At 46.0% G+C, this 16,508-nt stretch overlaps 1 protein-coding gene and 1 pseudogene across 2 annotated transcripts; both read right to left on the minus strand.

Moving 5' to 3' along the window:
• Positions 1–1,677: 1,677 nt before the first annotated feature.
• Positions 1,678–8,234, minus strand: LOC124657059 (annotated as a pseudogene).
• Positions 8,235–10,454: 2,220 nt separating this feature from the next.
• Positions 10,455–12,977, minus strand: LOC124653304. 2 transcript variants are annotated; one of them, XM_047192376.1, is made up of 6 exons: positions 12,852–12,975; positions 12,415–12,569; positions 11,574–11,683; positions 11,326–11,455; positions 10,766–10,951; positions 10,455–10,585 (listed from the first exon to the last, which is right to left on the minus strand). In XM_047192376.1, the coding sequence occupies exons 1-5, from the start codon at positions 12,919–12,921 to the stop codon at positions 10,802–10,804; spliced, it is 615 nt and encodes a 204-aa protein (XP_047048332.1). In that variant the 5' UTR covers positions 12,922–12,975; the 3' UTR covers positions 10,455–10,585; positions 10,766–10,801. The 2 variants fall into 2 exon arrangements, with proteins under 2 accessions (XP_047048332.1, XP_047048333.1); XM_047192377.1 differs by lacking the exon at positions 10,455–10,585 and having other exon boundaries at positions 10,685–10,951; positions 12,415–12,542; positions 12,852–12,977.
• Positions 12,978–16,508: the final 3,531 nt, after the last annotated feature.

A 16,508-nucleotide genomic window follows, 5' to 3' on the forward strand; every position in this document is an offset into this window, starting at 1 on the left:
GCTTTTATCGGCACCCAATAAATGGAGGAGCGATGCGTTGAGCAGTTCCTACTTATAGGTATGTTTATTTGCTATAAACAAGGGAGGGCCAATGATAACGAAAATTAGGAGCGGGTGATAAAGTAGGCAATAAATTATCTCATATAAATTCATGGTTTTAAGAGATTGGGAACTAATCACCCGGCTGGTTGTTGTGCTTCAACTCTGCATGTACAGAATGGAGCGCCAATGCATGGAACAAAAATTAGGCGAGGTTGATAAATTAGGCAATAAATTATCCCCTGATTAATTCATGGTTTTACGAGACTGGCAACTAATCACCGGGCTGGGTGTGGTGCTTCAACTATGTAGGTAAACAAAGGGAGTGCCAATTGAAACGAAAATTAGGAGCCGGGTGATTAAAAATATGGGCGCCAAGTTTGAACGAAATTAGGCATCACTAGAAACTGCATGCACGCCAGCGTCCAAACGCCAGCTTAATTCCCGCCACGCCGCCGTACGATTTTCCCCTCAAACTCCAAGCTCCGACACACCCTTGGGAGGGCGTGCGGAGGTGGTAAACGCACCCTAAAGAGATTGATTTATTGATGTCGCCCCGTCCCGGCCTGTCTAGCAGCTAGCAGGTAATTCATCCGAATTAGCGACTCGTCCATTGCGTGATTATTTTCTCGTGGTTTTCTTCATTGGAGGAATCATGCATGAGTTTAGCAGTTGTTAGGCCTGATCTGGTCACGCGGCTGCTGACGACGGTGTGGCCAAGCAGTAGTGGAGATGGATTGAGGCCACAGATCCTGTACGGAGTAGAGAAGAAAAGAAGAAGAAGGAAAACAAGATGCAGATATGCAGGCGGTTTGAGGTACGTGTATAGATTAATTTGATAGTGATATATTTAGACGCGTTTTAATTTGGAGGATTGCCGGCTTTTCCTCTGCAACCAACCACGCACGACTGAAAAGAGCCATGGACGGATTCGTTCATCTGTACGCGCGCGCGTGCGGGTCAAGGTCGTCCACTCTTGAGATTTTAATCTGTGTCCACCGCAAAAAATGTCTATGTTAAAAAAAATTATAGTTTCTATTTTGCCTCTGATTCAATTCTTCTTTTTATAAAATTGTCACTCTTGAGATTTTAGGGCATTTTGTGGAATTTTCTTTATGGGTTTGGCTTAATTGTTTGCATTTTTGGCTTATCTGCACTGTAGTAGTGGTAGTTCTATCTTAATACCCCAAGCCCCAGGCAGTCTCCCAAATATTAATTTAGCTAACAATTTTAGTACGTACTTAGTTACCAGCTGCTAACCGCAGAAGTTCACAAATCATGGGAGCAGCTACTCATTACATTCTGCAGGGATCAAAGTTAAGGCCCTTCCGTAGCAAGGGAAAATGCGCACAACACGAGCAGACGAATAACTGTTTAGCAAGATTTGATCGGTAATCGGTTTGCAGTTAGAATTGGTTGCTGTTAGAAAAAGTGGAACAGCGCCAGCGAAACAGGTGGCTCCTCAACTTTTATGTTGCTATACAGTCACAGTTGTTTATCTACCGTTTACAGTAATTGATCACTGCTTACTTATGCCATTCAATCTGTCCATCGTCATCTCAATCCCCTATTGACACAGAGCATCAAACAACCACTTGTCATTTGACCGCAAGGAGTTGTAGAATGGCAGTGATCCAGTTACCGTCCTCTGTCAGCTACTTCTACCCTATCTTCGCCACCAGCGGCAAGCTCGATCTCTCCAGTCGCCGGGCTTGCTGTCCCCACTGACCACTCGCTGGTGTACGGCGCGCTGAGCGGGCTGCCAAACTCACTGTGCGCGATACGAGGGGAGGTGACGGTGTCAGTCCGTCCAACCACGGAACCACCATCGTCCTTGATCCTGAAGGTGTGCGACGAGGGGTCCTTGTCATCGAAGATCTTGGCCAACCTCCAGATCCTGCCCTTCCAGGACAAGTGTGGCTCGAGCTCCCCACGGTTAGTCGCGACAAACCTGACAAGGTGGACCGTGCAGCAGAGGAGCGAGGTGACGCCGGTGATGAGGAACAGTCCCCAGAAGCTGCCGAAGCTGAGGCTATCCGACGTGAACGGCCCGCCATCCTGCTGAGCACCATCCTCATCGGGGTCGCCGAACCACTTGCGCTCGATCATATTCATCTCATCGCTCTCGGTGAGCTTCAGGATGGCCTGCGACAGGTCCGTCACGTACGGTGACCCCTTCGGGAACGCGAAGCCAAAGCCGCCGGTCTTGTTGAGCTGGCCGGTCATGGTGAAGTTGTCGCGGTAGGTCTTGAGGAAGATCCTGAGGTAGGGCGTCTCGTTGACGATGGCGCCGATGCTGCCATTGAGCAGCGCCTCATGGAAGCTCTGCGCTCTCGGGTACCGCACAAGCCTGTCCTGCGGGAAACCCGATGCCATCATGGCCCTAAGCACGAAGGAGTTGTTCATGACCCCAACCTTCTCCGTGCCCCTCAGCAGCGCGCCGTAGTCGGCGACGCTCGGCTCCAGCTGCGGCACTGTGAGCATGGATGTGAGGCTTGCCGTGTAGCTGGACTGCAGGATGAGCACAACGAACACCCACACCAGCACAGCGAACCGCGACAGGTTGCTCTTCAGGCTCTCCCTGTGGGCGAAGACGAGGGTGGAGAAGCCGAAGTAGAGGAGGGTGCCGACCTGGTAGGAGGGTGGACCACGGAAGTCATCGTTGTCACGGTGCTCGATGGCCCAGACAACGAAGCCGGTGAAGAGGAAGAACACGGCGCTGACGAGCCAGAGGTCGTAACGGAGCGGCTTGAGGAAAACCCACGTCCGTTTGTTGCTCCGCTGGTCGCGCACTGCCACCACCATGGCGATGGCCGTTGCCTCATAAGGCAACGTGAAGTCCACGTAGGTCGACCGGTTTGCGGTCATGGTGATGTCTGCCACCGCTGCGTCAAATGTCTGCGGAAAGAGAGTTGATCGGCAAGGTCAGTTTACCCACAATCATGTTGGATCAAAATCATTCATCACACAATGTAAATACCAGACGAAAGGTCAGTTTTAGCCACAATCATATAGAGAAGTGAATTCATTCACTTGGAACTGTCTACCAGCAGTCCAAACTGCTGGGGGATACTTGTTGGTGTTAGAACCGACATGTTTGACATTATTAATGTTTTTGAATTTTTTGTCTCTTGCATTATTAAATGTAAAAGAGATGCAAAAATTTGGAGATTCTTTTTGTATATTGGTCCGCTTATGATGAGCATAAGGTTGATTTCATTTATGAACTCCACGGTGTGTTTAGTTGTTGGTCAGGACCTACCCTAATTGGGGGTGATTTTAATCTCATTAGGGAAAGTAAAGTCAAAAATAATGGAAATATCAACCAACACTGGTCTAACCTTTTTAATGACTTGATTAATAAATTGAGCCTTATTGAAATAAAAAGTGATGGCCGAAGATAGAGTTTTTATTTCTACTTCTTGCGAAAATTTATTTCCTAATGTAGCTGTTAAAATCCTACCTAGACTTGGTACATATCATACTCCTTTGGTTTTTTATACCGGTGCTCTAACTGTTCCCACTATCAAACAATTCATTTCGAAAATTAGTGACTACAGAAAGAGGGTTTTAAAGAACTGGTGCATAAAACCTGGACTCCCCATCATCTTGTCTAACCTATTGACAGATTTGAGTTTAAAATTCGTTTGCTTAGGAAAATTTTGAAAGGTTGGAATGCTAATATTGATCCAGACGAACGCAAGCTTAAACAACAACTTATTGCTGAGTTCTATTTACTTGATATACTCTCTGAAACGCAACAATTGTCACCAAGTGCTAAAACCAGAATGACACATATTTCAGATGAGCTGCAAGTAATTTGGACAAATGAGGAGATTAAAGCAATCACAGGAGAGACAGATTCTCGAAGGGGATCAAAATACTGCTTACTTCCACTCCATGGCTAATCAGCGGAGGAAGAAACAGAGTACTGTTTTTGAAGGCCCACAAGGAAATGTTGAAGACACAATAGGTATTTTGAAATTGTTGTCCAATACTACAAGTCTTTATTTGGTTTTGAGAAAAAAACTGAACATAGATCTTTCTGAAAGCTTTTGGGATAGTGATGAGTTAGTCAATGCTGAGGATAATAAGCTGTCAGAGGCTAATTTTACTGAGTAGGAAGTTAAGGATGCAGTTTTCGGCTCATATGCTGAAGGTGCTCCTGGCCCTGATGGGTTCTCGTTTCCTTTTAACCAACAAGTCTGGGAGTTGGTATAAGTTGATTTATTAGGCATATTCAATGATTAGAACTCTAACCAACTTGATTTTGTTCAGCCCTAACTCTAATACCAAAAGAACCAGATGGTGTCACCATACAGAAATTTAGACCCATAGCACTAAACTAATTGTAATTTCAAAATCTTCTAGAAATTTGCTACAACTCGTCTAAGTAAGGTGTGTAATGATCTTATCTCGTCTAATCAAACTGAGAGCATGGTGTCGGCACATGATATTGTTCCTGATGTTGTACATGAAGGAATCTGGTTTTATTTTTAAACTAGATTATGGAAAAACGTAGGAAAAAGTTAATAGAGTACTGGTGTGTTGCATAATTTCTGTCCTATTGGTAATATGCTGATGATACCCTCTACTTTTTCTTAGAAATGATCTAGAATCTGTTCAAAACCTAGTGGATTTTATTTTGCTTTGAACAAATTTATTGAAGCACATACCAGCTGTCTGGAAGCTATCCATTCCCCCCCCCCCACATTCATATTTTTCTTTGGCTGCTCGCAAACAGTAAGTTACTCACTAGGGATAATCTTGCTAAAAAGCAACATTTACATGTCTTGTCTTATGTCTCCTGTGTGATGATCCTGATTCCTGAGTCAGTCATATGCATCTATTTTTTGATTGTGTGGCGCCTAAAGAAATGTGGAGGAATATTGCTCCTGTAACTGTCATTGCTCTCCCGGTTACGTATGAACGGTTTGCGTGCTGGTAGATGTGTGAAAAGTTGTAAAATGGTGAATATTGTTCATGCTGCATGCTTATGGTCTTGATGGAAAATGTGCAATGACATCTGTTTTAGCAGAACTGACTGGCGCAATATGCAGAGCCTGTGGAGAAGAGTACATATCACTCTCTTCCGCTGGGAGATCTTGTGCCCGAAGGCTGTAAGAGATCATTTGAACAATGCTTTTGGAATGATTCAGCACCTACAGTCTGCAGAGAAGTCCTCCATTACTTCTGTGGCCCGACCCTGGCTAATCTATGGTGATAAATCTGGATCAAATACTGAGGGCTCCTTTGATTCAAAGGATCTGCATAGGAATTGTGTAGGATTTGGTTTCTATGGGAAAAATTTCTATACATGTTGTTTGATTCATAGGAACATATCCTATAGGAAAAATTCCTATAGGAATCTTGTAGTGTAATTCCTATAGGAAAAAAGCATTAGCCCATACCTCATGGAAAAATTCCTTTGCTACAATCAAACAAACTTCATCTTCCTATAGGTTTCAAGTAGACATGCCATTCCAATCCTATACCTTTCATATTCCTATGCTTTTCCTATCCTTTAAATCAAAGGAGCCCTGAAGATGCAGGTGAATGGGCTGATACTACTGCGAAGCTACCACATTGCAGCTAGTGGATGATAGGATGTTTCTTCGTGTCCTCCCGATGTGAGAAAAAAAAACTGAGAAAAGATGCTAGTTGGATGGTGGATGTTATCCTGTAATGATCGAACTTTTTTTTTGGACTTCTGTTTAGCTCTCTTTGAGCAAGATGTTGCTGGAGCTGCCGTGTGACATTTTGACCAGACGGCTATAGTCGTGTAAAGGGTAGTTGAGTCAAAATCTTTGATTCTTAAAACGTAAAATGAAACTTTTAACCACTTTAATCATCATTTTGACCAGACGGCTATAGTCGTGTAAAGGGTAGTTGAGTCTCGGTAATTGGTTAGATTTTTGGATACACATCAAAATCTGATCTTACCCTCTCACATTATACAAGACTATGGATTCTATATAGTCATTTCTCCCATTGGCTGCATTCCCATATATTTCACATATGCATATATGTCTTTTTTTAGATGTATAAGAAAGTTAAATTTTACAAAGTTTGATCAAATATAAAGAAGAAAATATAAACATCTATAACATTGAAACAAATACTAGTATATTATAAAAAATATTTTATAGTCAATCTACTAATAATGATTTGGTATCGTAAGTATTTATTTATATTTTTATCTATGATATTGATCAAACTTGGAGAACGTTGATTTTTAACTAAATTTATAAACCTTATTAATGCGATATACTTAAGTGAACTTACGTAGCCAATCGCTTAACACCAGCCATGAATCAGAGTGATTCGTTTCCTAAAATAAGCAACATGCACGGCCAGTGGCCACCTACTACAAGCTCGTAAGTATACTACTGCAGATTCGGTAAGTTGTGCAGCATGCGTTCAGATGATGTGTAAAGGTTCAGTATGTGTATGGGTGTGATATAGTCAGCATGACATGGTGGACTCACGTTGGTCGCGCGTCATATTGTGCTTTGGTCGTGTCGCTATGCGACCAAGTGGCTAGTGGTGTTACAGGGCAGGGCACGCAATCTTGCTAGCTTGATCCAAAATTTTAATTAACTTTGAAGCAGAATGACACTCTTAGAAAAACAAAGAAAACATATTCAGTGCGCATACAAAGACGCATAAAACAAATTCGCCTTCATTTGTGTACACCTATTTCATATTAGGTGAACATTTTATTCTCAATTACAACGCAAAGCTAACAGCTCAAGACTTTAATAAGATGTAAACTAATTATCAGTCGACTGAAAAACCAACAAATCCTTCCAAGTATTTATCTTATTCTTCATAGTTTTCAGGGTTCAGAATTTAGTCAAAACTTTGGTAGTTTTGGTGGGTACTTAAATACTTGCCAATTCCATTTTTTTGGTCTAGATTCAAAACAGATTTCGATTTTAGTGAAAACCCTCTAAATTTAATGAAGCTAGAAAATTCTGAAGTTTTCCACATTTCGAGTTCCAAAATATTTGTGTGACCTACAATTTAAACCATGCACAACTAGTGGATGTGTCCTGTGAGTCTTAATTGTTTTTTTTTTTTTTTTTGTAGTGGGAGTATGCGGTCTTCTAGGACAAAGACATTTTTCGAACTAGCCTCTGGTCCATGCATGATTGGAACCAAGTTGATAACAACAATGTCAATGTTCAACAGTCAACTGGCTTAATGGCTAGGAACGTTCTTCCTACTCAAACTATTAGACACAGAAATTTGAAAATGCTATGTCCAAATATTCGGCTCAGTCACACACATATGCATCTGTTATTCTATGGTCTATATGCTGGTCAGATAGTTCCCTCCACTTCAGTTCTATTGCCCGACAATTACCGTGTATGGTAAAAACTCTTTTTTTTCTTCTTCAAAAATGTACCAACAATGTAAAGATAATAAGTAAACACTGTAACAGCAAAATGAAGGAGATCGATTAGTTAGCTAACTACTTACCCCATTACCAACTGCTTCGACGAGTTCGTCGTAGGGCATGGACTTGGCCCTGACGTACTCGAACGGCAGCGCGTAAGGCAGCAGCCGCACCGCCGCCTCGAACACCTCGATCACGAACCCGCCGGCCGTCGTCTGGTTCGTCACCGGGTCCACGTCAAGGTGCACGATCGGGCGGTAGCTGTCCGACACGTTCCCCGGCACCGCCACCCGCAGCTTCCGCGCGATCGTCGGCTGCACCCACCCACTTGGCCGCTCCGTCGAGTCTCCCGGCCAGATCACCGGCTTCAGCTCGCCGTTCAATGCCTTGGAACGGCGGCCTACGTGCCGGCTGAGCCCGTGCTGCTGCGTCCAGAACCCGAGGCTCCTCTCCTTCCCGTTGTCCATGATGTTCACCACCTCGAAGGCCGGCACCGCGAGCTCGCCGTTGGTGAGGTTGAACCGGCCGCCGAGGCCCTCGAACTTTGTGTCGTTGATGGCGCCAAGGAAACTTTCGCCTGACATCAACTTGGAGACGACAGGTCGCTCGAGCTGAGCCGCTCTGCCGCGGACGCGACGGCCCACGCGGCGTAGCATGCATCCCATCTCGGCGTGCGCCCGCTCGGCCTCCGGGTGCAAGCGCATATGTACAGGTGCTCGGCCTCCGGGTGCAAGCGCATGTACTGATCTTCTACGATAGAGACATTTTTTGAACTAGCCTCTGGTCCATGCATGATTGCAACCAAGTTGATAACAACAATGTCAATGTTCAACGGTCAACTAGCTTAATTAATGGCTATGAATGTTCTTCCTAGTCAAAGTATTAGGCACAGAAATTTGAAAATACTATGTCCAAATATTCGGCTCAGTCACACACATATACATCCGTTATTCTATGGTCTATATGCTGGTCAGTTGCTTCCATGATTCCATCAGATGGCTACGGAAGTCCACTTCAGTTCTATGCCCGATATTTACCGTGCATTGTAAAAACTCTTAATTACCAACAATGTAATGATAAGTAAACATTGTAACAGAAAAATGAAGGAGATCGATTAGTTAGCTAACTACTTACCCCATTACCAACTGCTTCGACGAACTCGTCGTAGGGCATGGACTTGGCCCTGACGTACTCGAACGGCAGCGCGTAAGGCAGCAGCCGCACCGCCGCCTCGAACACCTCGATCACGAACCCGCCGGCCGTCGTCTGGTTCGTCACCGGGTCCACGTCAAGGTGCACGATCGGACGGTAGCTGTCCGACACGTTCCCCGGCACCGCCACCCGCAGCTTCCGCGCGATCGTCAGCTGCACCCACCCAGTTGGCCGCTCCGTCGAGTCTCCCGGCCAGATCACCGGCTTGAGCTCGCCGTTCAGTGCCTTGGAACGGCGGCCTACGTGCCGGCTGAGCCCGTGCTGCTGCGTCCAGAACCCGAGGCTCCTCTCCTTCCCGTTGTCCATGATGTTCACCACCTCGAAGGCCGGCACCGCGAGCTCGCCGTTGGTGAGGTTGAACCGGCCGCCGAGGCCCTCGAACTTTGTGCCGTTGATGGCGCCAAGGAAACTTTCGCCTGACATCAACTTGGTGACGACAGGTCGCTCGAGCTGAGCCGCTCTGCCGCGGACCTCCTGCTCCTCACCGGAGAGGCCATTCACCTAATCTAGACGTCTCTCCTAAAAATAAAATAGACGTGCATTAATTGGAGCGCGCGCGTGGGCAAACTCTCACCATCCACCCAAAGAAAAGAATGATCTCTCGTGTGCTGATCGAGCGCTTCCAACAAATCACGTCGAGTACAAAAAAAAAAAAAAAAAAAAAAAATCACGTCGAGTACGCCGAAGAATGATCGCGCACACTTCTGTCGCGACATTTCCCTTTTTCTTCTTTTTTTTTCCCTCAAAAAAAGCTAGGTAGTACTCTCGCGCGCGCCGGAGGAATCGGATCGAGCCACCCGTCCGGCCAGCTGGCGACGCGCGCGGCCGAATGCACGTCCACGTCTTTAAAGACCACGCTGACGATCGACTCGATCGATCAGCCTGAAGCGGCATACCTGAATCTCATCTTATTCAAACACGCAGTCCAGCTTGACTGAGATTAGTTGGATGCACGGATGCACGAAACGAGGGGATTCATAGGATACGGCGCCATGATCTCTCGTGTGCTGATCGAGCGCTTCCAACAAATCACGTCGAGTACAAAAAAAAAAAAAAAAAAAAAAATCACGTCGAGTACGCCGAAGAATGATCGCGCACACTTCTGTCGCGACATTTCCCCTTTTTCTTCTTTTTTTTTTCCCTCAAAAAAAGCTAGGTAGTACTCTCGCGCGCGCCGGAGGAATCGGATCGAGCCACCCGTCCGGCCAGCTGGCGACGCGCGCGGCCGAATGCACGTCCACGTCTTTAAAGACCACGCTGACGATCGACTCGATCGATCAGCCTGAAGCGGCATACCTGAATCTCATCTTATTCAAACACGCAGTCCAGCTTGACTAGCATGTTAAATTCTGAGAATATCAACTAGCACCTGCAACGGCATGATACCAGTACTACCAGAAATCAACCCAAAAATTTCCTCAACTTCACCGAATCCTAGCAATGGCTCTACTTATCTCATTGATTGTTGGTAGCAAAACAACAAAATGAAACACACGCTTCAATAAAACCCCTTCGACTTGAATACAAACCGCAACAACAACAACAACCGTGACACTACTAGACCATATAAATTATGTTGACACAGAACTGGATACTCCAGGACAGCAATGGGCATGTGGAGATGCTACATGGTCAACTGCATGCACAAGAGTAAGAAATCACAGAGAGGAACCAGAATCTTGCCTAAACACATGGGGTCAGACCAAGGCCACCGCTCTCATTGTTTAGCCCTCCGAGTTATCCTCGAGTAAGATCAAAGCATGGTCAGCTCAACAAAAAGCAAACGCTTATATTTATAATAGACTCCAAAATAACAGCCGCTAATGCACATGTACACAACTTAAGCATCCAATATTCGACAACTTAGGCATAGACTGGAATCATGCTACACCATTTCCATGCGACAAAATAATAAGGGGATGATAGTTTAAGCAAAAGTTCAAGTATGACAGAACAACGTGCATCAGATGTAAATCTTCAAATAAGAAGAACATCATGGTGTCAATGAACAAAAAACAACACTAGGGGACATGAAAAGAAAATAAGATTTAGGGTACCATTTGAACTATTGTCCAACCAATACAGAACCAATTCAATCATTAAATCTACAAGAACAAACGGAAGCTCCGTACACTAAAACAATCGCACTCAGTACACTAGTCCATTCGCAACTACCTGAGCGCCTCCACATTGCACTTTTGGATGTCGCTGATGGTGTTCGCCACCACACCTCCTCCTCCCGGTTCCACTCCGACGCCTGTTCTCGCCCTTCATAACCTCCTCCGACATGCTTTCAACCTGAAAATTATGCATGATTTTCATCACTGCCTGTGCATATCAAACATCAAGCAAATAATTGAACACATACTATTTCCTACACATCTACTGCCAAATTGCCAACGCACAACAATTTTCATTGACTGAAACAAGTTGCCATCCATACATGCAAGCACATTTGATTAAACTCAAAAAATGGAACGACTTTTAGCAAGAACATATTATTTACACCGAGCTATTTTATTCTACTTCGGCTTACCTCTTTTCTTTCCATGCATATTGGTTTAATTACCGAACACTGAACAGGCCTAATGCTGCTAAACATAGGTGTGCATCCTAATTACAGAGGACTCTTATGGAGAGCCCTTAAGATGGCATACAGGAAAAAAATCGACCTTTGATCCTCCATGACGTGGAGGCCTCCTGCACCAAGTCTCTGGTCCACGGAATCCAGCGAAGATGCCGGCCATCGGGGACATCACCAGCGGAGGAGTCCGGCGAACAGTAGCTGCCGGAATGGCGGGCCTGGGGGGACCACTTTTCACATAAAGGTATGACTGGCTAAATAAACAGACCAGCTCTTTCTAATCAAAGCAGATGGATAGAATGATGATGAGTAGTACAAAGTATTAGCCAAGCATACCTTGACACGTTCAGCATCTGCGAGTGAACTCGAGTGGATATCTGTGTTTTGAAGCTTTCCAACAAAATCAGTAACAGGCAGCGGCTCGAAGAAAGATATAGCCAACCAATCTGAAAAGGCAGGAAGAAAAGGAAGTTACGTATATGTCGAGGGAAGTATTGAAGAAGTATGAAATCTTAATAGCATTCACGTGATAGTAAGCAACACCAACAGGCATTTCTGTCAAAAGAAAGTTCAGAGTGAAATAAGATGCCTCCTACCATAAATAACAGCAACATCACTATCACAAAGATGCTTAAGGGTTGCACCAAAACATTGAAGTTACCAGAAATGTGCTAGTTAGTTGTTGAAAGCGCATTGGGTCCCAGAACCACAATGGCTCTGCAATGTGCATCACGAAAGAGTAGTTGTGTTTATCCCATTTTAAAATAAAAAGGAAAGGGTACACTACTGAATGTTATGGCCAGAGCAACAACAATTGCGGAAACATAATAATTTATCAAGTTTCAATGCTAACCATAAAAATGCAGAGATTCTCGCCCTCTACAAATTTCTGCGCTATATGTAAGAAACAATTGCGCTAATTTGCATTTCAACAAATACAATAAGTGGGCAGACAGACTCATTTAGCTGAATAGTAAAGCAGGTTAAAAATTCTATTTCTATATGCAATGAATTATGAACGGGCAGAACAAAGGTACGGCAACAAGTAAATGAAGCTCAGTGTTTTACACAATATATCAACATGTTGTACCACACACCAACGATTGGCACAATACCTCAACAACAATCAAAATAATCACTTCCAAAACCATAGGCGACCAAAGAGAAAAAAATTGACCTTTGTTGCTGATGTCGATGATCTCCGGAAACGGCATCCTCCAGGTAGCCGCGGCGGGCCTTGGACAAGCTGCTGCACACCGTGGACGCCTCTGAACCCACCTCCTTCAGTTCCTTGCAATAGCATCACTGGCCACACACAGACGTCCAGGAAGCCCAAAATTAAAATGAGGCTAGATATCAGCACCATAATAAAACAGAGCTTATATTCTCACAGCAAAGCACTGAAAAATAATGGAAATACTTTTATACAAAATACATTCTCCTACAAATAAACATCACCGCTGCTACTTAGCTACGTTTTCTTTTTAGGATTCTTGGTTTAATTACCGAACACTAAACATGCCTAATGCTGCTAAACAGAGGTGTGCATCCTAATTACAGAGGACACTAATGGAGCCCTTAAGCTGACATACAGGAGGGGGGGGGGGGATCGACCTTTGATCCTGCACCAAGTCTCTGGTCCATTCCCCTCCTCCTCCGCCGATACGCCCTCCTTGCAGCGCATGGAGGACGACAGCCTTCCGCAGCTCGCGACTTGGGGCAAGCTCCTTCATGCCATGGACGCCTACCTTCAGTTCCTTGCAATGACATCACCTGGCCACGTGCAGACTCCCAGAACCTGGAAATTAAAATGAGGCAAGATATCAGCACCATAATACAAAAAAATAGAGCTCATATTTCTCAGGGCAAGGCACTGGAAATTAACATCAACAATGTTCATGTCGCTATTTTATCTTGTTGGTGCATCATGGTTTAATTACCAAACACTAATGTAGCTACTTCTTCTTTTTCGTGCATCATGGTTTAATTACCCAACACTGAACAGGCCTAATGCTGCTAAACATAGGTGTGCATCCTAATTACAGAGGACTCAACTAGAGCCCTTAGGCTGGCATATATACAGACAAAAAATCGAGCTTTGATCCTCCACGATGTGGAGGTCTCCCGCAGCAAGTCTCTGGACTGGACGGAGGAGTCGGACGAGACGCCGTCCGTCGGGGACATCACAGGCGGTCAGGCGGAGGAAGCAGGTGCAGCTGCTGCCGGAATTGCGGGCTTGGGGGAGACCACCGAACAGCGCCGTTCCCTCCTTCCAGCGCGTGGAGGACATAGGCCGAGGAGACTTGGCGGCCGACGCGTCCTGGTGGCCGGAGACACCTCGCCAGCGTGGAGAACTGCATCGGACAAGGTGATCGACGGAGCCGCGCGCAATGGTGCACGCGCACGCCGGCGATCAGGCAGGCCGCGACGCCATGGTCCGGGCTGCGCCGCCTCTCTCGTGGCCGACGCTGGGGCGGTGGTGGTCGATCTATTGCGGGAGGAAGTGGGGTCGTAGGGAGGAGGCTCGGGGCGGCGGCGGGCGAGGGAGGAGTGGCGGCGGCCGGCGAGGGAGGAGTGGCGGCGGATTGGCGAGTGGAGAATGGGGATTAGGGTTGTTGATTACCGAACGTGTGACCCAAACAAGGCCTACGGGCACAACTTTGGCCCAATTTGATTATGGACTCCCACCCACGATTATTCTACTTCGGCTAACCTCTTTCCCGCCCATTTCCGAAAGCTAAAGTAGTAGTACTAGCCATACATGGTACAAAATTTTAGGGCCTTCTACGTTGATTTAGGAAGTAGTACAATTATTATTATCCCATGTCAAAAAAAAAGGAAATATAATTATCCTGGATTTTCTAGACAAGTTTCAGGTAAAATCCAAATCTAGTATAAATCTGGTCAGAATTCACTTAAATATGAAAGAAGATAGAATAACCTCTCAAATGATTTCTGGGGTTAATTTCCGTGATTTTGGAGGGTGTCATGGATTTTACTTTAGAAAAAAAAAACGCATTCGGCGTATTAAGTGGTGCTCCTTAGAATGTTGATCGATATAGGTGTATCGTCGTCATTCAGCATTGTCCATGTCGTCGTCCCCACACATATGTTGCGTGGGTGAACATAATTTGACATTGCTAAACCACTAACAAAGCCCTTCTCCACATGCAAACTCTTGATCTACTGGTAAACATGTTAGACGTTCGTTACTACATTGGGCGCACGATAGACCCACCACACCCGGCGGACAAGCCCACAACTTCGCTATGGATCTGCTATCTTCTCACGATAGACACCTCGAACACGACCTAGTGCTAATAAAACCTGGTAATATTATGGATCACCGCCTGCCACACCACTATGGATCTCTGCGTGATCTGAGGATCATTAGATTATGAGCTAGACATGCAATGCCTAGCCTGCGACCTCCGTAAGGGGTCACCATCGACACATGTTGCCACCGCAACACACCCACACATAGCACACACACTCTATGTCTATTAGGGAAACAACCTATGTCATGCCTCGAGGTTCGTCATCCTCACTGTAGGAGTTTGCAGCATCACGGCCGATGCCCACCGTGCGCGAGTATAGCTTCCACGACCGGACGAGGTAGTTGGTCGCGGCAAAGGTCGTGTTACCAGCGAGCTCCGGCGTGACCACAATGGAGCAGCCCTGCATCGGGGATACCATGTTCTAGATCAGTTAGGTGTGTCCCTACACCGTCACGGTGTTGCTCTAGCTAGCCATTTGGAGCTTTCTATGGAGGGTGCAATCCAGAAGATGATACAGGTGTTGCCTAAGATGTAGTCGACAGTGTCGTAGATGTCGCATGCCCGGTGGAAACGGATAGAACCATCCGCATATGTCCGAGGTCACCTAGCATTCCATTTGTCATCACACACCCTTATTTTATGCTAGGGGTCCGAGATCACCTAGCATTCCATGTGTCGGTTGGTGGTGGTTAGGGTGGTTGGGGCCGGTGAGGTGGAATAGAAGTGTCGGTGGCAAGACGATTGTTAGGCTTGACGTTGGTTACTACACTAGGTGCACGACAAACCCACCGTGCCCGGCGGACAAGCCCACAACTCCGATGTGGATCCGCTACCTTCTCGCAATAGACACATCGATCACGAAACAGATGATAATAAAATTTGGTAATACTATGGATCACCGACTACGACACCACTATGGATCTCTCCATGATCACATCGTTTAGAGGATCATTAGATTATGTGCTAGAAATGCATTGCCTAGTCGGCGACCTCCCTAAAGGGTCACCATCGATACGTGTTGCCACTCATTGATGGAGGTGCTATCAACTAGCCGCAACATGCCCACACATAACACACGGGCACTATGTCAACCTATGTCATGCCTCCAACTTCGTCATCCTCACTAGAGGAATTGGCAAAGTCAGGACCGGTGACCACTGTGCGCGAGTATAGCTTCCACGACCGGCAGAGGTAGTTGGGCGTGGCAAAGTTCGTGTTGCTGGCGAGCTCTAGTGCGACCACGATGGAGCAGCCCTGCATGGTGGTGCCCGTGTTCTAGACTGAGTCGGTGTGTGCCTGCACCGTCATGATGTTGCCCAAGCTAGCCATTTGGAGATGGATGTGGAGGGTGCAGTTCGGGAAGACGATGGTGGTGTTGCTGAAAACGTAGTCAATTGTGCCGCCGAATTCCCATACCCAGTGGTTGGGGTCACGCACCATTATTTTATTCTAGGGGCCCGAGATAACCTAGCATTACATGTGTCGTGATGTGGAGGTTGGGTGGTTGGGGCCGATGAGGGGGATTAGTAGTGTCAGTGGCAAGAAGATAGTCAGATGGGTCAGGCTAGATGGTAATGGTGGCGGTAGTGGTACTTATAAATGGTACAAGCATTATTGTGGCGACGAAAAAGGCCAATGATGTCTAGGTTTTCTCTAGGCACGACACTTGTAGAATAGTAGCGGAATTGACGGTGAGGGAACTTCCAACACGGACCCCATGGGGCTATCCCAAATATTTAGTTGGTTCATACAATAATTACACTCTATTAATTATTATATGTGCCCATCATCAGAAATTGGTAGAGCCATCCGCGGGCGTTCGAGATCACCTAACATTCCATGTGTCGTGCCACACCCTTATTTTATGCTAGGGGGTCTGAGATCACTTACCATTCCATGTGTCGGGGTGGTGGCGGTTAATTAGGGGTGGGTGGGGCCGGTGAGGTGGAATAGAAGTGTCGGTGGCAAGAAGATAGTCAAATGGGTAAGGCCG

This window comes from Lolium rigidum, chromosome 5 (assembly GCF_022539505.1).
Source record: "Lolium rigidum isolate FL_2022 chromosome 5, APGP_CSIRO_Lrig_0.1, whole genome shotgun sequence".
NCBI lineage: Eukaryota > Viridiplantae > Streptophyta > Magnoliopsida > Poales > Poaceae > Lolium > Lolium rigidum.

Excerpts from the sequence above, each read along its gene's own strand:
- LOC124653304 (XM_047192376.1), bottom strand. The coding sequence starts at position 12,921 with ATGCGCTGCAAGGAGGGCGTATCGGCGGAGGAGGAGGGGAATGGACCA. Across the intron at positions 12,570-12,851 it reads GACTTGGTGCAGGATCAAAG|GCTTCCTGGACGTCTGTGTG; the intron begins GTCGATCCCCCC and ends TTTTAATTTTGG. Across the intron at positions 10,952-11,325 it reads CACGTCATGGAGGATCAAAG|GTTGAAAGCATGTCGGAGGA; the intron begins GTCGATTTTTTT and ends CATAATTTTCAG.